Source organism: Eleutherodactylus coqui, chromosome 1 (genome assembly GCF_035609145.1).
Source record: "Eleutherodactylus coqui strain aEleCoq1 chromosome 1, aEleCoq1.hap1, whole genome shotgun sequence".
Taxonomy (NCBI): Eukaryota; Metazoa; Chordata; class Amphibia; order Anura; family Eleutherodactylidae; genus Eleutherodactylus; species Eleutherodactylus coqui.
The window spans coordinates 320,401,427-320,427,093 of record NC_089837.1 but is presented as its reverse complement, the minus strand read 5'-3'; the positions used below and the strand labels follow the sequence as shown (position 1 = coordinate 320,427,093).

Here is a 25,667-nt window from a genome sequence, read left to right as displayed (position 1 = left end):
TTCAACAATAGGTCCAAAAGTCTCCCAGCAATCATAGTAGGCAACCACATTGGATAATTTACACGTTTAGCTTTGTTGAGCTCTTTCCCTTCCTGCACATATGTTATTCGTTATGGCTTCAGCTTCAGAGATTTCATCACTTGGCCATACATCGTTTCTGATACACAGACCTGCTAGAATAGTTTACAATTTGAGTTTCTACGGCTATTTGCAATCCACTGCTGAATGTTATGGCTACTTCCGACGCCCAAACTTATGGAGTCCCCAGTTTCTTCATGTTTGCTACAGACCCAGTTTAGCACCATTTCTGATCCAGACTCTGAATACAATGTTTAGCAGCTGTTTTTGCACTTGTGACGAAGGCCCCTTTTAGTTCCTGAATTGAGTTGCTTTGCAAATAGCCTTCCATAATAACTATTTGCTGTTGCAGGAAGAAAAACCTCTTTCTGATGCCACGTGCACAGAAAGACTAAATAGCAGAGTATAATAAAGCTGGAACACTGTACACAAAGCAACACAACTTTACTATGACATCCTTCAAAGGGTATGGTGCCAGGATCAGAGGCTGGCTACTTTTTCATAGAGACTTCGTATTTTTCTGTGGTACCGTTTAATTTACCATATTGTACTGAAAAACTATGAAGATTTCTAAATGGGGTGGAATGGAAAAAATGCAATTTTGCCCTTTTAGGCAAGAGTTTCTTGCTTTTACAATATAAATGGTGCAGCAAAAATGACGTGTTAACATTATTCTGTGTATCGGTACGATTATAGCAATACCAAATTTATATAGGTTTTTTGTTGTATAACTTTTGAAAAAAGCAACCTACTGTTGTCATCTTATGACTGCCATAACTCTTTCATTTATCCTTGAACAGAATTGTGTGAAAATTCCAAAAAAAAGCACAATTCTGGCACTATGTATTTTTTCTTTTCAAAGGTATTCACCATGTTGTATCAGACTTTTATGGATGCAGCAATACCAAATATATTCTTTTTTTCCATTTCTTATGGTAAAAATGGGAAAAGGGTTTTTTACACCTTCAATATTTTTTATTTTTGTGATAATTAAAATATTATTAATTTATGTTTGCTTTTTTTAGTCTACACGGGCAACATGAACTATTGATCACTAACACAATATATCGCAACACTTCAGTATTGCAGTATATTACATTTCAGCAGGCATTGTATTAAGCTCTTTAACAGGCATAATTAAGGGCTTATTCACGGCCGGCCGATATACGCTTCCATCTAAGTAGTTCCCCCTTCCCTCCCACTCACTAGCTCTCTGCCTCTCTCCTCCACTCCTGTGTTTGCAATGGGAGGGGGTGGGAGGGGGGTGGAGCTAAGCTCAGCTCTGTCCCGCCCACTCCCATTGCTAGCATGGACAAGGGGCAAAAGCTTAGCTCCGCCCCCATCCTGCCCACTACCATTGCAAATTGCTCGGAGGGGAGGAGAGAAGCAGAGAGACTGTAAGTAGGAGGGACAGCGTATACCAGCCGGGCGTGAAAACCTGGCCAATATACACACGTCTGAATAAGGCTTAATAGTTAGAAACACATGGCAGCCCTGGGGGTGATAACAAGGCCTCAGGCTACCATGACACCCAAACAGCAGTCCGCGATCTCAATGTAGGGTGTCTTTTCAGGAGACAGAGGAAGCTTCCTCCATCTATCAACCCCTTTTAAATGCCGCTGTCAGAATTTACACTGGCATCTAAATGGTTAATAGCTGCGATCAAGGTTATCTCTGCTTATGACTGCTGCACCCAGATGTCTAATAGCTAATGGTATAATGATTATAATTAAAATTACCCAAATAATGATGTTTAAAGTACCAAAAAAATTTAACTTGATAGATCTTTTTTTTGTTTATGTAACTATCTAATACTGACCATTTTCGTTAAAGCCCTTTTAGACACAACGATTTTCACTCAAAAATCGCTCAAAGCTGTCTTTTGAGTGATAATCGTTGTGTCTAACCGCATTGACATCGTGCAGTTTTCGTTAAGTTATCAGGAATTCACAGCAGGATAATTTTCTGCCTATTCACCCTCTCCAGCTCCCCATATCCTTTTTAGAAAAAAAGTCCTAAACTGAATACTATACTCCGGATGCGGTCATACAAGGACGTTATAGAGCAGTAATATTACATTAGGATCACAGGTTTAATCTCTCTTTTTATACACCCTAATATCTTATTTGCTTTTGCAGTTGCTGCTTGACATTGAGTATTGCTGCTTAGTGCTGTATGTTTGTAACCAGAATACTGAAATCCTTCTCTGTTGCCCCAGTTGTTTTACTGCATATACAATGTAATAAAAGTACTTTATTACATAGATGTAATAAAAGTACAGCGGCCTAGGTGCATCACAGCCTGATCTATTTCCATGCGAGTCTTCCACGAGACTAGAACATGAAGATGTGCGGTCTCCTGCACATTACACAGCACACAAACGGAATATCTATGCGCTGTGAGATGTTGGGCACGACTCGTTGTCGCCCGTGTAAATGCACCCTTATCAACATTAAAATGGATCTGTCTACGATGTTCTTGTCCATGCTGCCAACTTATCCACGTAATTCTGTAATATTTTACAGTCGTGCTGAGGTTTAACCCCTTAAGGACATCGCCCTTTTTTTTCCATTTTCGTTTTTTCCTCCCCCCTTTTAAAAAATCCTAACTCCTTTATTTATCCATTATCGTTGTTGTCTGAGCGTTTGTTTTTTTTGGGTCGAGTTGTATTTTTTTAATGATACTATTTAATGTGCCATGTATCAATTAATGTACTGAAAAACGTTTAAAAAATTCTAAGTGGAGTGAAATGGGGAAAAAAATGAAATTCCGCCATCTTTGAATGTGTCTTGTAGTTATGGCGTACACACTTCAGCAAAAATAACATGATAACTTTATTTTATGGGTCAGTAGTACTAATTAGTAGTAGTAATTGTACTGACTCAGTACAGTTACTATGATGACAAAATTATGCATTTTTTTGCTGCGCTACTTTTATTTTTTTTCAAAAATATTTAATTTTTTTCAATTATTTTCTGTCGCCATCTGCTGACTGCAATAACCTTTTTACTTTTCCATCAGCATAGTTGAGCGAGGGCTCATTTTGCGCAGGACATCCTGTAGTTTCCATTGGTACCATGTTTGAATACATACGACTTTTATTGCTTTTTATTACATTTTTTCTCGGAAACAGGGTGACCAAAATAAGCTCAATTTTGGCGTTCCTTATTTTCTTTTCTGACGACATTCACTGTGTGGGACAAATAATGCATTCCTTTAATAGATCTGACTTTTACGGACACAATGCCAAATATGTCTCTTTGTTTTATTATTTACGGTAGATTTGATGAAACTTTTGTTACTTTTTTTAATAATTAGTAAAACTTTTTTCAACTTTGTTTTTACTTTTTATTTTAGTCCTCAGAAGGGACAGGAACATGTAATGCTTTGATTGCTTCTGCAGTATGATTTAATTCCATAGCATTACTTTATACCGCGGTCTGACAGGCATTCTATAGAGCCAAGCCACAAGCATGACTTGATGGACACTCTGCAATGACAGGCTTGGGGCCTCTCAAAAGGCCTCCGGCTGCCAAGACACCTGCACGGACCCCCGTACTTTGGTTGGAGCATTTAAATGCCGCTGTCAGCATTGACAGTGGCATTGAAAGGGTTAACAGCTCCGATGAGCTGTGCGACTTATCAGAGCTAAGCGGGCGGGTGTCGGCTGTAAAAAAAAACGGCCACTTACATTGTATTGTATTAGCCACACACCCAGTTGTGCACACAGCTTCATTGTTCTGCTGGCGGTTGACAGCACAGTACAATGTAATCTGCCGACTCCCGTTGAGATAACAGCATGCGGTCTATTGAGAAGTAAATGTGTTTGCTTTACCTCTCAGTAGATGAACAATGGATTTTAAGTTCATCGTCATTCAAACAAAAAGTGCCCGATGTCCACGTTTACATGCAACGATGTTTTTGGTCGTTTGGACTACTTTTGAGAGATAATCGTTTCGTGTAAATGGGCCTTAACACATATTTGTTATGTTCGTGTGGGCAACTAAGCACCAGGCCCACACGAACGTGACTCAAAAACACGTGTTAGGGGAAACTGACTCTGTGCTGCAGGAAAGATGACTTTGCCCTACCTACAAGCAGAGTGATCGCCTCTATAAAGGCGGCCCCACGCTGGAACCTCGGCCCTGCTCTCCCTGAAAGGGTGATACTCGCAACCAGGTGGAACTGACGCATTAATTGTACAAACTCACTTACCACACAACCCACACGAACGTGACTCAAAAACACGTGTTAGGGGAAACTGACCCTGTGCTGCAGGAAAGATGACTTTGCCCTACCTACAAGCAGAGTGATCGCCTCTATAAAGGCGGCCCCACGCTGGAACCTCGGCCCTGCTCTCCCTGAAAGGGTGATACTCGCAACCAGGTGGAACTGACGCATTAATTGTACAAACTCACTTACCACACAACCTCGCACACTAAAGCAGATGGTAAGGCTGAATATAAAAGTGAGGGATTAGTTTGCACATTGGCCAATGAACTTAAGCTGCAAGGCCGCAACAAGGCTCCTCATGTCTTGCAGTCCCTACACTAGCAAGACACCAGATCAGGCAACACAGGACACAGTTCACACAGCCTGAAACCCAAACACAACAGAACACACAGCAAGCTGCAAGCTGACCAGACACTACTTACACAGCACTCAAGACTGAGGAAATACAGCTTCCTCATTGCAGAGGGGCTGGGGTATATATCTACACCCTGACCCAGGGGATTGGCTGACCTGAACAACCACACCCAGCCAGCTCAATTAACCCTCACCTGTGCAGGTGTGCTTATGGAACCTTGAAGAACAACAAACACCAGCAGCACAACCTAACAATATCCATGTGAAACCCCACTTCTGATTTAAGCCCATTCTAAGTACATATCATTTTTTTTTGTTCTTTTCCTCAGCCAATTCTTTACTAATATGCATACAATATGTTGTCTCCTAGTGTCCTTATCTGTAGCTTCAGTACAAGGCTGTTGTGTGGTACAGTACTAAATGCTTTTATTTATCACATCAGTTGCATATCCAGCATTCAGATTTGCACTTACAGCAGGTCTGAAAAGTTTTCAGACCCTTTCACATTTTTTACATTTTGTTATGTTGTGGCCTTGTGCAAATTAAAAAAAAACGTTTTCCCCACCATTCTGCACTCATTACCCCATAATGACAAAGTGAAAACATAATGTTCAGAATCTTTTATTTATTTATTTTTTTAAAACAAGAATAACTAACATTTTGCTTTGAAGAGTATTCATACCCTTCGGTATGACACTTGAAATTTAACTATGGGTGCCTTCCATTTCTCTTGATCATCTTTGAGATGTTTCTACACCTTGATTGGAATCTACCTGTGGTAAATTCAGTTGATTGGATATAGTTTTAAAGACACACCCCTGTCTATATAAAGTCTCACAGCTCACAATGCATATCAGAGCCAAAACCAAGCCGCGAGGAGGAATGAACTACATGTATAGGTCAGAGACAGGATTGTATGGAGGCACAAATCTGGAGAAGGCTATAAATAATGTATTCTCCACTGGAAGTCATTCAGACTTTTGGAGCAACAAGGACTCTTCCTAGCACTCATAGACCCACCAAACTAAGTAATCGGGGGAGAAGGGTCTTGATAAGAGGTGACCAAGAATCCAATGGTCACTCTGGCTAAGTTGCAAAGATCCTGAGTGGGAGATGGGAGAGACTTCCAGAAGGTCAACCATCACTGCAACACTCCACCAATCTGGCCTTTATGACAGAATGGTCAGAAAGAGGACTCACTGCAGTAAAAGGCACATGAAAGCCCACATGCAGTTTGCCAAAAAGCACCTTAAAGGGGTTGTCCCGCGACAGCAAGTGGGGTTATGCACTTCTGTATGGCCATTATAATGCACTTTGTATTATACATTGTGCATTAAATATTGGCCATACAGAAGTTATACACTTACCTCCTCCGGCACTGGCGTCCCCGTCTCCATGGCGACAATGAAGCCTCTTCTCTGGTCGCACGAACAGTCGCGCTTGCGCACTGAAGGATTCCTCTTCTGTCTCCCTCCGGGCTCATGAGCTGCGTCCTGGCTCCTCCCTCTTCTCCGCTTCATCGTAGCTCCGCCTCCATCACGTGGTGCCGATCAGCCAATGAAGTGGCTGTAATCGGCAGTGGAAGACTGGAGAAGAAAATCCACGGTGCACCATGGGAGAAGACCCACGGTGCACCGTGGGAGAAGACCAGCGGCGCCATCTTTGAAAGAAGAAAAGAAGAATCTTCAAAGCTGCAGAACGGGGATGCAGGTAAGCAATTTTTTTTTTTTAAATAACAAATGGATTCTTTTTAACTGTGCACAATGTGGGGGTCTGTTGAAAGAAAATTTTTTGATTTCGGCACGGGACAACCCCTTTAAGGACTGTGAGAAACAAGATTCTCTGGTCTGATGACACCAAGATTGAACTTTTTGGTCTCACTTTGTTATATCTGGAGAAAACCAGGCACTGCTCATATAGTGGTTTAATTGCCCAATTTTCTTTTTACAATAGTCACTAATAGAGCGGATCAGGGTCTGCTGGGACCCTGCAACTTTGCTGTTGCAGAGGATCCTGACAGTCACATGATCGCCATTTTGCATAGTGGAAGAAACACTTCCACTTTCACTTTTCAGTGCACAGCACTCAATGAGCGCTGTGTACTCGGGAAAGAAGAAGGCAGAAGGTATAAAAGCCACTCCTGCCTTCTCCCTCAGGTTCTCAGCTGTGACTAACAGCTGACAACCCAACCTGCTTCTGATTGATTGCAGAAGCAGGGGCTTTAATCCTCCGCCATATTTTTACCTTCAGCTCGGATTAACGCCCAGGACTAAGCACTGTAGATTTACTATGCTTGGTCCTTAATGAAAACCTGGTCCAAAGCGCAAGGAACCTCAGACTGGGCAGAAAATTCACCTTCCAACAAGACAATGACCTTAAGCACATAGCAGAGACAACACAGGAATAGCTTAGGGACAACTCTGTGAATATCCTTGAGTGGGCCAACCAGAGCCCTAACTTCTCTGGATAGATCTGAAAATGGCTGCACAAACAGTTCCCATCAAACTTGACAGAGATTGAGAGAATCTGTAGAGAAGAATAGCAGAAAAACCTCAAATTCAGGTGAGCAAATTTTGTGGCATCATAGGCAAGAAGACTGGAGGCTGTAATTACTGCCAAAGGTGATTCACCTAAGTACCAAGAATAGGCTCTGAATACTTATGTCAATGCAAAAATGTTAGTTTTTTATTTTTTAAAAATGACAAAGATTTCGAACTTTCTGTTTTCACTTTCTCATTATGAGGTATTAAGTGCAAAATGATAGTGAATACTTGATTTGTTTAAAAATTTGAACAAGGCCACAACATACCGAAATGTCAAAAAACTGAAAGGGTCTAAAGACTTTCCAGACCTCCTCATAGGAATCAAGCCATGTTGGTTAGGCACAACCTGTTTTACATGAATCCTGCTTATCAGTTATTAGATTATTCACTGCTGTTTTCTTCTGTAGGTCATGTCATATAGACCATTTACGCACAGAGACAATCTTTCAAACAATTGAAAGATTGTCAGTTTTAGTGATCATTTTGCGTAAAGTGTTAATTGTCACTAATATCAATTAACACTTAATTAGCTTTATTTGCATGTAAAAGGGCCTACGGGAGCTGTTTGCATAGCACAGCATGTGGTCTAAGCTCTGCACACAGCCCCTTTGTTTTCGCATGGGTTGTCGGCAGAATGCAATGTAATCCCTGACTCCAGTGCAGAACAAAGCATGCGGTCCCTGCTATCTTCTCTCCAGCTGAACGATGGATTTTAAGCTCACCTTAAAATCATCGTTCAGCTGAAAAGTAAATGATGGCAGCATTTACATGCAACAATGATCGCTCATTTGCAGTCATTTGACTGTATTTTGAGCGATAATCATTGTGTGTAAATGGGTGTTTAGAATGTATTCATATATTTTACATACCACAGATGTCAAACTTATCAGACAATAGTTGCATGGTTCCACCTTTTTTTTATTCTAAATTAGTATCAGTCATCCTCCATTCCTGCTGCACTGATCCTGCTTTGAGAGGCCCTAAGAAGCTGAGATACAATGTTCTATCAGTTTCTGAGCTCATTTCCCTTTTCTATAAACAATATTAAATTGTCATGATAAGATCCTACCAAATTTGATGGCACAAGAACATAATGTCACATCAGTCCTCACTTGTAGACCTAGTCTACCATCAAGGCTATGGGTCATACCACTCTCTCTTTTTTATTTTCTGCTATTCACTGGGTCAACTATGGTGATCTGACACTAGGTCTATCTGGCCTATGCAACCTCGTTGCCTTCTAGCTTAGGGAAAGCTATTTAGAAAATAATGTCTCTCTAACTTTAGGAAGTATGCTTTATTAGCATCGCCCTGTCACAACAGTCTTTTCATTGGCAACATAGAGATGACTTTATATATCAGATATCCTCCAAGCAATCCGTGAATGAACTGGCAATATTCGGGCTCTTTGGGACTTTGCTTATATCCATAGGAATTCCCTGAACAATAGTCATACACAGATACCCAGGTCCCAGTAGTAATCCTTATCTTAGGATACTATTGACAGGGTTACTGACTATTACTGCTTCCCCTGAGCAATAATATCTTAGACAGATATACACAATTTAACCCAGTATCCATACAGCATCTAATGGTCATATGTTTGGCCTTATCAATTTATTGAGTTACAAACCTGAAGTTTTGCTTCACAATAAATTAGCAGAAAATTATTCTCCAGTAGAGAGATTTTGCACCTAGGGGTATCCACCTATATTAAATACTTAACACAGTCTTTTTTTTTTTTGTTTTGGCTTATACAACACTCTATAGCTTGTCAACCTACTGAAGAGCCACTGAATCAGCAGTAAAAAGCGTCAAGTTGGTAACCTCTGAGTGTGTTTAGTGTAAATTATTTTAACCACTGTATTAAACCTAGACCCTGCTTCTACTTTTAATTTAGGGAATGACACCACCTTTATGGGCCTAGGTATGAGTTGCTAACGGTTGTGTTTAGCTTAAATTGTTGGAGCCACCGTATTAAATCTAGACTATGCGTCTACCTATTATTTAGGGCAAGACACTATCTCTACGAGTCTAGATATTAGAGGAACCAGTACCTACTGGAAATCAGACGGGGCTAAAATGACTTGTTTTCTATCACCAAATCCTGCTAAGGGAGCCACGAAAATGTACTTGACTTACTGGTCTTAATTTTGTCGTTGTCTACCGGCCCTGTTGATGCACCCCCCGGTCTCCCTCAATTGAAGGTGCTTTCTAGGGTCCGTCTGTGTGTGTTTTTAATTGAATATAATAAAGCAACAATTTTAGTAATAGTCTACTCTGTATAGGTCTCACTTGTAGACCTCAATCTGTAGATAATATTGTAAATAAGAGATATATCATTTTTACGGCTCTCTGGACAAAAGCAGGTGATGATTACTCCTATTTTGCTAACTAGCTAGAAGTCAGTCTGGTCTTGAATCCTTAGGTCATTCTCATTAGTGGTGGATTTGTGCCCATAATTGTGTTATAACATAGACATCTCTCTTTATCAGCTGTAACCAGGTTCAGATAGCTAACCCTGCATGCATTGCTTAAGGGAAAAGAGTGCTCTGCTGCTAATTAAGAGAAAGTATTTGCAAACCAGACCTAAGTCTGAAGCTCAGCCAGAGTTGGTAGTAATCCTGTTATCACTCTAAGATCACCACTTGTTGACGATGGGCTAAGCAAGAGTTCTTATTAATTCTTATCATATTATCTTTCTGAAAACCAGCTTCATAAAATACTGAACAAAAGTAGCTATTCAAATGTTTAGCCATGGCCTTATCTCCATTAATATAATTATTATAACCATTTTTACTTTTTGTAATTCCACAGTTTTTTCTTCTCTCTGTCACCAATATTCCTGAAAAAGGTTTCATCCCCCTCCTTAATAGAGTTAACTATTTATTCTTCCTTTTGTGCTTTATCGGCATTAATAATATGTTTTGTCTCTTTCTGTCTAATTTTATACAACTCTGTGTCAGCTGCACTTCCAGTTTCTTTAAACCTCTTATAGGCAGTAGAGATGAGCGAGCGTACTCGCTAAAGCAAATTACTCGAGCGAGTATTGCCATTTTCGAGTACATGCCCGTTTGTCTCAAAAGATTCGGGGCCCGCGGGGCATGGGTCGGCGGCGGCGGAGAGCGGGGAGGAATGGGGGGGAGATCTCCCCCCCCCACCGCTCCCCCATGCTCACTCCTGCAACTCAACGCTCACCCCTGCCGGCCCCCAAATCTTTTGAGACGAGCGAGCATGTACTCGAAAATGGCAATACTCGCTCGAGTAATTTGCCTTAGCGAGTACGCTTGCTCATCTCTAATAGGCAGACTTCTTTTACTGTGTTACATACTTCTCTAGTGAACCATCGTGCTTTCTTTTTCTTGTTACTTTTGCTGGTTTGATATACAGTTTAGTTACATTTTAGTTAGCCATTTTTAATAGTGTCAACTGATCTCTCACTCCTGCTGTTTTATCCCACCATGTTAATTTTTTTTTTTTTTTAATTCATCCATTTCCTTGAAATTTGTCTTTCTAAAATTTTATACTTTTCTTGTTGTATAAGATTTGCTCACAGTTTATTCTTACATCGAATGATAAGCAGTGGTGGTCACTGGAACCCAAATTGTCCTCCATCTTAACCTCAGACACCAGATCCCCTGGTGTCTGAGGTTTGTAAATACTAAACCTACCTCTTCAGGATGATGACCTACCAAGCTGTTTTAGAGATGCCTCTATCAAATTCCTGCTCTTGTTTGGAGTTCAGTGGGGATGTTACAGTAAATATCAGGCATGTTGAAGTCACTCATCATTACAATAACTCCCTTTATTGCTATTTGAGAATTTCATTAACCAACAGGATATAATACTCTTCAGTTTGCCCCAGAGGCCTATATACGACACCTATTCTAATTATAGTTCCCTCTTCAATTTGCATGAAAAACACAGAGTTTCTAGCTCATTGTGTGTTTTTTGAATCACTGTGGATTATAACAGTATTCTTGACATAAATAGTTACTCCAATGCCGTTCTTTCTACTCTCCTGTGCAACGTGTACACGGGTATGGCTATTTCCTAGTCATTAAAGTCCTTGAACCATGCGTCTGCTATGTCAACTTTGTCTAAATTATCCCTGGATATATTAGCCATTAACTCACAGAGCTTGTTTCCTAACCTACAGACTTTAGTACATATTGTGTGGAGAACTTTACTTTTTGTTTTATTTGAGAAACTACATCAATTCAGTTTCCAAAATTAACCACCCTGTCTTTGGAGAAAAAAAAATATTTTAAGGGTTATAGTTGACTATACTGCAAGGAATATAGGGAGCAGCTTACTTTATTTAATGTAAATATGACAATATTGTATTTGCTTTATACTTATCTTTCAACAAATTCCCAATTGTTACTTCACTTTATATGAATTATTGCACACAGATGGTAAATCAATTGTTGTTTGGCAAAATATTTAAGTAAAGGTTTTATTAAATGAACAACCCCTATATTTTCTGCTGTTTTGAACTAAGTCTGACAGCAGCTTGCAAAACTGAGTGTTAGGCCTTAGTCACACTGGCGTTTTTTCGCGCGATTTGCGCATCGCATGTCGGATGCGCATGCGCAAATCGCGTGACCGGAGGCGAAAAATCGCGGGAAAAATCTGCACCTACCCACGTTTATCGTCGCTGCAAAACGCCCGTCTGACCGGAGAAAAATCGCCGTGCGCATCAAAATGCGCATGAAACTTCGTCTGACCGGCGAAAAAAATGATTTTGGTGCGCACATAAAACGGCGAACGCAGATAGGCGCGATTTGCGAATCGTCGTGTCCTATAATTTTTCGCAAAAGCGGACATGTGACCGATATCATAGCGAACTATTGGTTCTATATATGCGCGAAACGCATGCGCATGCGCAAAACGCGCGAAAAAACGCCCGTCTGACTGAGCCCTCATAGCACAAAAATTCAAAATCACCATTTAAAGTAGCTGACTATGGGATACAGAATGTATTAGTTTACCATGTTTTAAAACACATATATTTAACATTATATTGTTTGAAATACTAGAAGAACCAAGACAAGCATCACATTTCAAGCTACTTTTGTGTAAAACACCACTTTTTTCCAAAGGGATCTGCACAGATTTTTTTTAAGACTGCATCACATGAACAATAATGTTATCATTTTATGAGCCATCTCACTTTAGCCAACGCCGTCCTGGAACATAAAACACACTTTTAGAGTTCATTTTAGTGTACAACAGGCTGTCTGCAGTGGGATCCAATGTCTTGTCAATACTCATCAGACAGTATTCGTCTTCACCAGTCAGACACCTGATATTAGATTTTTATTTTCTAGTGAATAGGATCTATAACTGACCTATTTTTATTTGCTTTAAAACCAGATCCTGTTGGGTCCCACTAATACTGGCCACACTGTTCTGCCCATTGGAAACCTGAGAACTGAAAACAGAGTCTTACCCATGCGAAATAAAATAATATAGTCAGTATGAAACTATATAACACATTAATATTACCCACTGATGTATGTTGTAGATTTATCTCCTTGTCCCACTACTCAATATGTTCTGCTCAATGCAGAAGCGTAACTTGAAGCTCTTGGGCCCCAGTGCAAAGCCTATAACAGGGCCCCCAACCATAATGCTTTATTCATAGTACTGAGCTCCCTATATGGAAAGCAGAGGCCTTATGGGCAGCCTAAAGGTCCTAGGCTTGAGTGTAACCGCATCCATAGGCGTAGCATCAGGGGGTGCTGGGGTCGCTATGGTGACCCGGCCCCTGCGCTCAGGGGGCCCCGAGGCCACCCTCTGCAATACTAACATGCACATTTAGTGCATTAATCGCTGGGCGTTCTGACTGCAGCAAAATTCTCATCATGCAACGGCCAGCGTGAGAGGAAGGCTCAGCAGAGCAGGGAGGAGGAGAGAGGAACTCACATGGGCCGGCAGGGGAGGATGGAGGAAGTCACATGGGACGGCAGGGGAGGAGGTACCTGAGGAAGTCTATATGACGAAACGCGTAGTACCAATAAACGAGGTGAAAGTAAATTTACAGCTGTTTGGGACGTGCATGTCCTTAGGAGCGCGGTATCCTATTTTTAAATACAAAGATTTTACTTCAGCGGCTCCCTGGCCAGGGGGACGGAGGATCCGCAGGAGCTCTCCCGCAGTCTAGCCCTGAGGGATTCTGAGGGACTTACCAGCAGCATTTATCTACAGGCTTTCCTGGATATAGGGTGGTGGCAGAGATCTGTGCATAGGTCCCTGCCATACACCGGGTAAGTGTGTTTTACATCTTTAACACACGTAAATACTAGCACCATTGGTGTTCATTGTTCAGGAGCGCTAACCTGGTTATTTGTACTTTGATATAGATAGATATGGGATACATAGATAGTATATAGATAGATATGGGATACATAGATAGTATATAGATGATAGATGGATAGATAGTATATAGATAGATATGGGATAGATAGTATATGGATAGATATGGGATAGATAGATAGTATATAGATAGATATTAGATAGATAGTGTATAGATATATAGTATATAGATAGATAGTGTATAGATATATAGTATATAGATAGATATGCGATAGATAGTATATAGATAGATATGAGATAGATAGATAGATAGTATACAGATAGCAGATAGATAGTATATAGATAGATATGGGATAGATAGATAGATAGATAGATAGTATATAGATAGATATGGGATAGATAAATAGTATATAGATAGATATGAGACAGATAGATAGTATATAGATAGATAGACACTAGTTCAGAAAACGCAGCTTGTAATCGTGGCATTTTTACTGGATTTTCGAGCAGCGTTTTTGAACACAGGTTACAGCATCTGACGGCGCTTTTTATGCACCCCATCATTGTGAGGAGGTGTGTTAAAAACCACGACAGCGCAAAAATAGAACAGACAGCTCTTGAAAATCACAGCGTTAGTAACACCGTGTTCGAGCGCAGGTTTAACTAAGTTCATTAAAATCTCTGGGAGTGTTGTACCGCGGTTAGTACGGCGCTCGGGACAAAAGCGGTGTGTAAGAGTGGCCTGCGGGGCTACAAACAAATGTTCATGTGCAGGAAATGCGTCATGTTTGGAAAAATTACGCCAAGGGGCAGATAATGTATGCAGCACGATCTAGGTATGGGTACGGGGGAGTGTGGGGTGGAGGCCCAAGGGGGGGCCCCGAGCTGAACTTTTGCACCCGGGCCCCTGAGCCCTTAGGTACGCCCCTGACCGCATCCCCTATAGTTACACCCCTGGCTTAATGATTTCCATTAAGACAATTAGGTAGTTTAGAAGTGAGCTGAAAAACTTTACTAATTCTCTGCTCATGACTGATTCAGTTTCAAATTACCATATATACTCGAGTATAAGCCGAGTCAATAAGTTTTACCACAAAAAACTGGTAAAATTTATTGACTCGAGTATAAGCCGAGCTATACTCGAGTATATACTAGGTAAAAAAAAATGCAATACTCACCTCCCAGCCGGCGTCTGTGTCCCCGGCACAATGGTGCCCCCAGCAGTGCAGCAAGCTGCTTGAGAATTCTCCCCACTGTTGTCTTCCTGCTCGGCTTTGAATTCCCCCACCATCAGCGCTGTGTAAGTAAGCTCTGTGATTGGATTGAGCACCAGCCAATCACAGCCGGTGCTCGATAAACCATTCACTGCCATACAGTGATGTCATTTACTGAATGGCTGTGAATGATCGAGCGCCGGCTGTGATTGGCTGGATGGAGCTCGATCCAATCACAGTGCCTACTTACACAGCACTGACAGCGCTGACATTCAAAGCTGAGCAGGGAGATGACAGCGGGGATAACTCTCAAGCTGCTTGCCGCACCGCCAGGGAGACCATCGCGCTGGGGACACAGACGTCGGTTGGGAGGTGAGTATTGTGGGTTTTTTTTTGTTTTTGTTTTTTTTTACCTCACTCGAGTATAAGCCGAGGGGGCTTTTTCAGCATAAAAAAATGTGCTGAAAAACGAGGCTTGTACTCGAGTATATATGGTAATTTCAACAAATTCTAGTGTGTCCTTTTGACTTGTAACATGGGTCATCCGATTACTGAATCGGTTTCAGTTTTGTAAAATGCATATTCTTTACCTATTAAAAATACTGGACCCTTAGAGGACAGTTTGTACTTACATAACGAATCACTTTAGCTGTATGAAGAATCATCTTGCAAGATACATACAGCCCCGGTTATAGCAGTATACACAGGCTAGGTTTGTTTTTATTAAATATTACAGTTCTATGGAACCAGTTTAATTCCAATGTTAAGAGTACTTGTTACAGGCAGAGACAAACACCTTGATGTTTGATGCACTGTGAATGTGACACACAGTATTCATGGTTTATCAAGTGTTTAAGTTGCTGTCAGTTTGTGCTTTTTTCTATAGATATCAACAATGTTTGTTTGTATCAGCCTTTCAAGTGTCAAAAACTAATAGCACATTAAGTGAATGCACTGTATAACAAAGGAGGATAATATGTCCTTAGCAAATGTAATTCCTGACTCCAATGTTTGTGTATAGCATTTCACTTCCAGGAGAAGACATCGCTACATGTGTATTAATATAAGGAGTTCTAGTTATTTTTATGTAGCATAGAGCTATATTCACATTCTGTATTACCGGCTGTGACATCAGGTGCCTGCTTCAGTATCACAGTGTGTGATCCTAAAAAAGTATTTCAATCTTTTATATTAGGTAAAGACGGGGAATTACCATAAATACGGGCATATGAGACGACCTTTTAACCCCGGAGAATGTTCTCCAAAGTCGGGGGTCATCTTATACGCCGGGTATAAGCTGTAGAGAAAAAAAAACAATACTCACCTCCCGCGGCGTTCTGCGGCGCTGCTGCAGGCTGTCGCTCCCTCCTCCTCGCCGACAGAGCATTGCTTTCTGGATGCGGGGCTTGAAATCCCCGCCTCCAGAAAGCTAATGCTCTGATTGGCTAACTCAGGTGGCGTCAGCCAATGAAAGCTGGCGCTGCGTTAGCCAATCACAGCCATTCAATAATGTCATGGAATGGCTGTGATTGGCTGACGCTGAATGCTATGGGAGGTGAGCATTGTTTTTTTTCCTTACACAGTATTCCCGGCGTATAAGTCGACAGTTGAGAGGTCGTCTTATACGCCCAGTCGCCTTATCCACCGGAATATACGGTAAGTTGTTAAGGAAAATAATGGGCTTGCGGAAAATTCAATTTTGATGACCAGTGTTAATGTATATATCATCATTGGGCAGAGTAAACATTAAAAAAAAATCAAAGTTTATCTAATGTGGCCCAGAGCTTGATTATTTGCAACGTTAAGACTTTATTTAGTATTTCGACCAAATTAAACCTTATACTGCGTTTGTGTGGAATGATTCTTTGATGTAAATATCTAGTATGCTTCTCCAAGCAAGAGAATAGGCCTTATAGGCATTCTGCTTGTGACAGCACTTAAGGGGTAGTTCAGTCCTTTTTTTGTTTTTGCTATTGATGATCAATGGGGACACGCTGCTCAGATCCCTGCCAATCAGGTGATTCTTGGAGCCACTGTCAGCACAGAAAGGGCTGACCATAGCGCAAAGCGTAGTGCCTTAGATTGATGTTGCAGGCCTAGCTCCCGTTGAATGGGTTGAGCTGCAGTTCTAATCCGGGCCACTGCGCTATGGTCAGCATATTCTGCTTCTTGACAGAGCAGTGACCCTGGGAATCAGCAAAAAGTCCCGAAATACACTTTAAATTTCAGTACCAGGGATGTGTTAGTTCATTTTTGGGGTGTTTTGTATGAGTAGATATTTTATACATGGTCACATTGGAAGTCTAAGCAATAGCTAATGACATACTGAATGCTGTGTCTAGTCGCTTTGTGAAGAGTAGCCCTTAATAGCAGCAGTAGAGTGCAGATCCATTACATATCTGTGCCAAGTCCTCTAATGACGTTCCACTTAACTGGAATTGATGTAAAAATAATCACATTCATTATTTAGATCTGCTATTTGTACTATTCTTTTCCTCACAGAGGTTTAACTTAGTTTTCCCAATTGAGACTGTTTTTTAAATACATTACAAGCATAATGCAAATACAATAGTAATTGACCCCTGCATGACAAGCTGAGTAAAATAGTGTTTGTGTGCCTCAAACAGAGTCTCTACAGTGTATCTAATTTCAAGTCCTGTTGAGGTAGAGGTGTCGTTTACAAGAATATCAAGCTTCTACATTACCAAGGATGTACCAGTGATACTTGATTAACATTGTTTGTATTATTACAAACTTCCACTAGCCAACCTGCAGTCTTACTTTGCCTCCTACTCCATTATTTTTTCACATGCTGTTTACACACAGTGGGTGGACAAAAATATGGACACACCGTACGAAATGTATGGGATTTTAACCATTAACACTGAGCTGCCCTTTTGACCCCTGTTTGCCTGAGAGCTTTTCTGCCGAATTTGTGTTTACTTCACCTCTTGCCCTGCTCTGGGTAGCTTAGGGAGCTAGCTGGTAACAGCAGGTGAGTGTCTCAAACCCCTGACCAATTGAGCCTTGTTGCTCGGCCAGATGTTCACTTCTGCCCCGCAGCATCTGTGTCATATTACCTCCACTTAAGTTACATTGGATTATAAATCATATTTCAATAAGACATGTAGAGACCAATTTTAAGGCATGCATTTTGTACTGTGTTTCCAGATTTTTGTCCATCCCCTGTATGTATTCTTGAGTTTCATCTTTTTAAACCTTAACATTAATGTTAAGGACATATGCATAATTTCTTTACCTTATATTAAGGGCTCACTCACACGGGCACATCGGCACCCGTACACCGGTGCCGATGCGCCCGTGTGACTGCAGCCAGCAGACGGACGTACCCGAAGACGGCCGTCTCTCTGCAGCGCCGGGAGGAAGAACATGTGACCGGCTCCATTGCCGGTCATGCGTTCTATGATCAGCGCTGGAGAGAGACGGCCGTCTTTAGGTACGGACGTCTTTTAACCTCCAGTCACACGGGCGCATCAGCGCCGGTGTACGGATGCCGATGCGCCCATGTGACTGAGCCCTCATAGAAGTAAATTATATTAGATTGTAGTGTTTTATTTTCAAGCCTGTTTGTATATAACAAATATGCTCAGACAGTTTTTTTCTTTTTATCAGAGTTGGAGACACCTGATAGATTGAGTATCAAACTAGGGTATATTGGGCAACTAGACATAATTGTGTTACACCTTCCAACTATAGAAAAGGTGTACATGTTTTTAATTGTTTTGTAACAATGCAAGAATAAATCTTGTTTGTGAAATAAACACCTGATGGACCTAATGGAACCGGTTCTACCTGAGTCCCTTGGCTTCCAAGATATTGGGCCCATCAGTGAATTTTTTGATCTATTGGCGGCCCATTCCAACCTGGGTTGGGAAACACACAAGAGCCTGTTACTTTTATATTGATATTTTAATAACTCTTGAAGTTTAAAAATATCTGTTTGGTTTATAGGGGTTGTCCCACTTTTAGCTATTGATGTCCTATCTCCTGGATAGCTCAGTGGTGGTTCACTGCCCAGGAACCACGACAATCAGCTGTTTTCTCAGGTTGTTGTCTTCGTGTTCAGACAGCTGCCTTCATTGAGTCCTATTAAGTGAATGGGACTCAGTCTACCCTACAAATCTGGACAACTGCGCAATGTACAGAGCTATATGCTTCCCGCAAAAAACAGCTATGGGTACAGGAAACAGCTTGTTGCTGGGTAATTCCAGGTAGTGGGCCCCCACTGATCTGCTATTAGTGATCTATCCTGAGGATCGGTCCTTAGTAGCTAGAAGTGGAACAACCCCTTTATTGCATCAAAAATGTAATATGTTAACTAGAGTTGAGTGAATGTACTCTTCCAAGCTTGATGCTCGTTCGAGTATTAGCATACTTGATGGTGCTCGCTACTCGAGTGAGCATCACGCTGTGTTTGACCCCGCCCCATTTTTGGCCCCTCCCCACCGCTGACATGTCAGATTTGACTGCTCCCTGCTGCACACGTCAATGGTAGTTTGTGGCTGGCTTGTCGGAGGAGAGAGAGAACACGGGATAAAAAAAAAAGCTCGGCATCCAGCGGGTCCCATACAAAAATGCTCGAGTCTCCCATTGAAGTCAATGGGGTTCATTACTCGAATAGAGCTCTCAAATTTTACGAAAAGCTTGACTCGAATAACGAGGACCCGAGCATTTGGGTGCTCGCTCATCTCTAATGTTAACATTATCCTATTTGTAATTTTTGCATTTCGACTACAACAACTCTCAAGTATTTACCATAGAAGTTATTGTTTTATACTGATGCCATGTGTAGTATCTGATGAAATCTTCAGTACACATAGGCTTTTATGATCCACTAGCTATTATTGTTGCTTTGAAATGAAAATGGAGTCCAGGTGGGTGTGTGAGAGTCATGTATAGAAATTATTTTCAGCAGACACAGAAGAACATGCCACTTTAGCACTTTTCACCTGAAGAGATCCATTCATCCACCATAATTGTAAATTGCCAGCTTGGGTGTACGTCCTTGTTATTTACTGAGAAATTTTGCTTTAAAAAGAACCATAATTTTATGACTGGTACACACTTCAAAAGTAATTCCCATTAAGTCTTTGTACAACTCAGGAGGTCTTTTGCTTTTTGAAAAAAAAAAAGAACTTTTTTTCAATCTATTTTTATTGTTGTATTGTGTTTTTTAAGCAGCGGAGTGTAAAATGCCTTGTGTACATGTGCGTGCTGTATATGTCTGTTCTATGGTAGAGTACCCAGGCAAGTGGTTCATTCTGTGCAGAGTGTTTAAACTGATTACCCTGCCAGCTTTCCTTACATAATTAGACTTTAAAATATATTATCAGCACAGATTCAGACTTGCAAGTACAAATGAGCAGGATTAGAGTTTTCTGAACACAAAGTGACATTTTAATGAAATATTTTTACTTGAGAGCATTGTTTAACCTCTCTGACTGGGAAAATAGAGATAAACACCGGCATAATAGTGGATTCTCTTACTACCTAATAAACAATAGACTGGTTTTCAAGTGGCCATACTTTTAATGGGCGAGTCTGTCCTCAATGAGCTCACCGAAGGGCTCACATACTATAATAACAGAAGTATTTGTTCTTAGATTGGAAAACATGAACGATTCAATAATGGATTATGATGCTCACCTCTCACTTCAGCTAGGTCGGGCAAGTCTTTTTTGGTGCCACAGCATTTGAATCTAGAGCCTCCTATATTGTGCTACCTCTCGAAATTGTTCCTCTGTGTTAAATAGATAAATCTTTATACTCCTGCTTTTTATCTATCACAGTTATTTAAACCCTTAATGACGGGCCCATTTTAGGCTGTAATCATAGCTTTTTATCTATCACAGTTATTTAATCCCTTAATCATGGGCCCATTTTAGGTTCTAATCATCAACCAATTGTTTTTTATTTTTTCACTGTTACTTTCCTAGAGCCCAAACAACATTTAATTACATCATTTTGGGGTACATATAATGTATTGCATAACTTTTATTCATCTTATTTTTTGAGGGGGAGGATATTCTACCATTGCTTTTTGGATTTCATTTTCACAGCGTTAAGCATGCAGAAAAAATTATGTAACAACATTACTCTCTGGATTAGCATGATTATATGGTGATGCCAAGTGTATACAGTTTTCTCATGTTCTGCTGTTTTTCTACATTTTATAAGAAAGGATTTTAACAAAATCTGTAATTCTGGCATTGCTTTTTATTCACTCTTTAACAGTGTTTCCCATCGGTTATAAACAGTATGGTAAATTAACGTTGGGTTAACTCAGGCGGATTCCAACTGAGGAATCCACGATTTCTGTCCGCGCAGAATTTCCACAGCAAAATGCAGCCATTTAAAAGCATGCGATTTCCCTTTTTTGCTCCCACTTACAGATACAAATTGCATATTTCACGAGCAGAGGAAAAGTTGCAGCATACTCTATTTTGCTGTGGACTCCCTGCATATGGCCTTCATTGAAGTCAATGGAGGCCATACAACCTGCAGCCCATAAGCAATTAACATTGCTTTCAACATTTGTATTTACCATGTCATCGCTAAGTGATGACAGGGAAATTACAAATGTTGAAAAAAAAAAAAAAATTATTCTACCATGCTTGACAGACGGCAAACCACCGTGGTCATCCGCAGTGCAGAAACCACAGGTATGCTGGGCAGCGGACCGGGCTCAAAGCCGGAATCTGCTGTGGGCCTCCCGCATGTGGATTCCAGTCCATCCGTGTGAGCCTGGCCTAAGTCTTTGGGTCACTGTGATTACATCAATACCAAATATACGTATTGTTTTTATATTTCGCTAGTTTTTCAGACTTTCAAAATTAAAAATGACACTTTTTGTATTACCACATTCAAAGAACCCATACATTTATTTTTCGTTTCAATGGTGCTATGTGAGGGGTTGTTTTGTTGAAATTTATTTTTTGATGAAACTGTTTGGTAATTCATACGAGGTTTTCATCGCTTTGTATTGCTTTTTTTTGTGAGATATGCAAAATTAGCTATTTTGGCTATTTTTTTTTTTTACATATTTCTTTCATGGTGTTCACTAAATAATGAGCCAACTTTAATTTTTTGAAGCTTCTTTTATTGAAGAATAACAAGTCCTACCAATACAAACAAATCCGGCCTCTTATAATATAATAGGTTTAACGGTAACAAAACTGGGACTTAAAATATTTCACATTACATTCTTTAAATGTAGACAATTTGTTTAATTAGCCGCATATTTTTGGAGAGAAGGAAAGGAGGAAAGGGGAAGATCAAAGTTTAATAGAATATGTTTAATAGAGGGATGATAGTATATTAAAATCTAATAGGTTTTTCAGAAATAATTAAAAGTTTGTTTTTATGCCATGCTATATCATCTGCCAATCTTATGTAGTTTCTAATTAATCTTATTACTAATTGGGTTGTGAATATCATCTATCTAGTTTCATTGTGTGGAAGAAGCTACTGAGGCATCTTATGTTTTCTAGGAGACTATGTCAAGTGGAAATTGAATCTTCCATCTTAAGCTTCCCAGGAAATGTTGTCCTGGGTCAAATACTTTGTTTGGGCCTCATTGATGAAGCTCGGGTTTAAACAGTATGAGATGAGGTACCTTGTCCCAACCTACAGATTGAGACCTCAAAATCCTTAAAGTCATGTCATAGGCACGGTTTGATAGGCACTCTGCAATGGCAGCACTGCAGCCTTAGGGCGCCCACCCACTGGCGATTTTTTTCCCTGCGAAATTCGCAGCATTTTTTTCTCTGCAGGGGTCTATGGGACTTGTAATGTTAAAATCGCGATTGCGCAAAATCGCAATTTACCGCGAAATCGCGATTTTGCGCAATCACGATTTTAACATTACAAGTCCCATAGACCCCTGCAGAGAAAAAAATGCTGCGAATTTCGCAGGGAAAAAAAATCGCCAGTGGGTGGGCGCCCTTAAAGTGGGCACTAAATTGTCTGAATGCACAGGGGTTACTTACGAGCAGCGTACAAATCTGGGGGATCCTATGAATCATGACACAAGTGCATGAACTTAGGAAGATAAATATGTCCCTTACAGCCCAGACCAGAGTGTCCAAAGCCTCTATTGAGGTATTAAAGTCATCAAGATTCTAGCTAAGGATGCAGGGGAGCAAGATGTGACGTAGTGTGGCTGAAATAATGATACCTTATGAATAATTTATGTTCAATATGTAATAAACTTGGGGATTAGTCGACTCACAGAATCACCATCCCTTGGGCGAGATATTTGACACACACAGAAACCCACTCCAATACTAGGCAGTTTTTTTTCAATCTGACTTCAACCAGCTTTATTGCTTGTAGTTACAGGAAAACTCAGTATTACAGCAACACAGTGCATAAACAAGTCCAACACCAAGTCATCCAGCCAATTACTGTATATTAACAGTCCCTCTCTAATAGGCCTAGTGTCCCAATGCCTCAAGCATCACATAGTACCTTTGCTTTCCTACCACAGTAGCTCCAACTGGCCCTTAGTAGTAGCCTGTCACTTCCCAGGTTGAAAGCAACATTCCCAAGAGGCCCATTCTTCTCTAAATGAGCTCTCCCAGGTCAAGCCTAATGAACTTCATTACCAACACCCAAAGTCATGAATGGATGGATGAAGTAGGAGCTTGACCTATTCTCCATTAACTCTAACACAAAGAAATGTCTGCTCCGCTCTTAAACCCTCAGTTGCAATCAACTTGTGGTCGACATCCAGAAACATAGACCCATAAAGCTTATTCTGTTTCTTAGGTGGAATTTGCCCACAAACAAGTGAGAGAGCTACAATTTTAGCTTTTGGGGAATCTTTTTCGATGCATAAGGTTGTTTGGAGGACCTTGCCCTCATTTATCCCCAAATCTCCCTCTTTCATTCTTATCAATCAAGAGATGGTCCTCCATGTGTTCGGTCCTGAACTATCCTCTGAGAAAGATTGGTGACTATATATTCTAGATGTGGGGCGATTCCTTATAATTTATACATCAAGTACTAAGCCTATGGCATGGCTTGATAGAATGCCTATCCAATCGCAAACAACTGTTTGTATGTACTGAGGTTCGTAACTCGAACATTCGCAAGTAGGGGACTATCTGTATCCAATATTCTGACCCTAATGTTTTTGTCAAAACATTTATCTAACATAATAGAGCATAACCCCAAAACATTAAGATAAATCACTTTTTTTGCAGAAAGTTATCTTTATCTCATCTTTTCTCTGTACAAGAGCTATGTGGCCATGTTCATATGACCATCTTTAGCCATTTCCAACACCAAATAGGTAACATATGTCTAACAACAAACACAGAAGTTATAACTGAACTGGTATTTAATATCTCTGTATATTAGGCTCCCAATTATCGATAATTGGGTAAATATTAAGCTAAAAAATGTATAGCATGGCTTATTATAGGCACCTAGGTACAGTCTGTTAGTTCTACTTTTATAGGACAATGAATGCAGTCTCCAACCCTTAAAATCTGCATTTCTCTTTCAGGTTTACAGGATCAAATTTACCACCTCCAGTCATCAGCAGTAAGAACTGGCTACGCATTCATTTTACATCCGATGGCAATCATAGACAGAAAGGTTTCAGTGCACAGTACCAAGGTAAGTGGTAAATCAAGCAGATTTGATGTCTACAAGTGTTATTCCATAACCAATTTTAATAGAATTGACATAATCATCCAACTCTACTTCATTGATTGCAGAAGGGTTAAAAGAAATGCAGAACTGATATTATATAAATAGTAAAATAAGAATACTCAGTCTTTCTATAATGAAAAGGATACATTTTTCTGTAATTTGTGTATTCGCATTACTACATAAACCTACTTAACACTGAAATGCCATATTTATGGATACAGATATTATATAGGCAGGTGCCCCACTTGGAACCCCCCATGATCTCTGTAAAGAAGTGTTCCCACTCTTGTGGACTCAGTGCAACCATGTATTATGCGTTCATCTATTTGAATGGCTGCCCTATATAATTCCTCAACAGGGTGGCTTCATTAGAACAAAGGGTCCATGTGGGACAACAATTGTATAGCTGCTCTGTAATATTAGGACCTTTATATGACATGAACAAGAATCGGAGATTGCGTTAAACTTCAGTTACACCTTTATTCTCAGGCTTAGGCCTCATGCCCACGGGAGAGTCGGATTCTGCATGTGGTAGCATACATTGGAATCCGACCCTGCCTGTGGCCGAGGATAGTGTTTACCTGCCAGAGCACATTCAGGTAGAGATTTTTTTCTTCAATGGAAGCCGTCTGTGCAGAAACTGTAGCAAAATGCAGCATGCTGCGACTTGTTTTCCGGACCAAAAGGTCTGCAAAACAAATCTGCATGCTTTAATTCAACTGCGGGTGCCCATGACTTCCTATGGGCAGCTTAAACTGCGGATCGTCCGTGCGGATTTCGCAATTCAAGGTTGCCATGGACATCAGGCCTTATGTTCCTGGAAAATGTAGCATAAAATAATTCAGTTCCACAAACAATTTCTGTTTGCTACATTTTAGTTCATAGGACATAATCCAGTATTGTTGTGCGCAGTATAAACAGTAGAAATGATTTATGAGAAGATGCATAGTATCTGTTTCCTTAGTCTATCAAACTGCAGATGTATTCACAGAACCACAGATATCCGAAAAGAAAGAACTGACATGCTGTGCTTTTTGCCGTTTGAGCTTTTTTCATTGCTTTTTCACAATACTTGTCTTGGGAAGTATTGAGGTCATACAATCAACACATCGAAACGAGGTAGTCATAAAATAGAGTGAAGATTTATATAAGTAAAAGTGACAACTGAGAGTTCCATGGAAGAAGCATACAAATAATACTAACGAACAGTGGTTATTCTCTATCTAGTGTAGTGGCCTAGTTT

At 40.4% G+C, this 25,667-nt stretch overlaps 1 protein-coding gene across 1 annotated transcript in view; it reads left to right on the top strand.

Annotated features, from left to right (window-relative positions):
• CSMD2 (CUB and Sushi multiple domains 2) overlaps positions 1-25,667 on the top strand; it is a 948,969-nt gene that overhangs the window by 549,865 nt on the left and 373,437 nt on the right. The window contains exon 6 of the mRNA XM_066586981.1: positions 24,276-24,388. Within this exon, the coding sequence (XP_066443078.1) occupies positions 24,276-24,388 (113 nt within the window). The remainder of the gene's footprint in view (positions 1-24,275; positions 24,389-25,667) is intronic.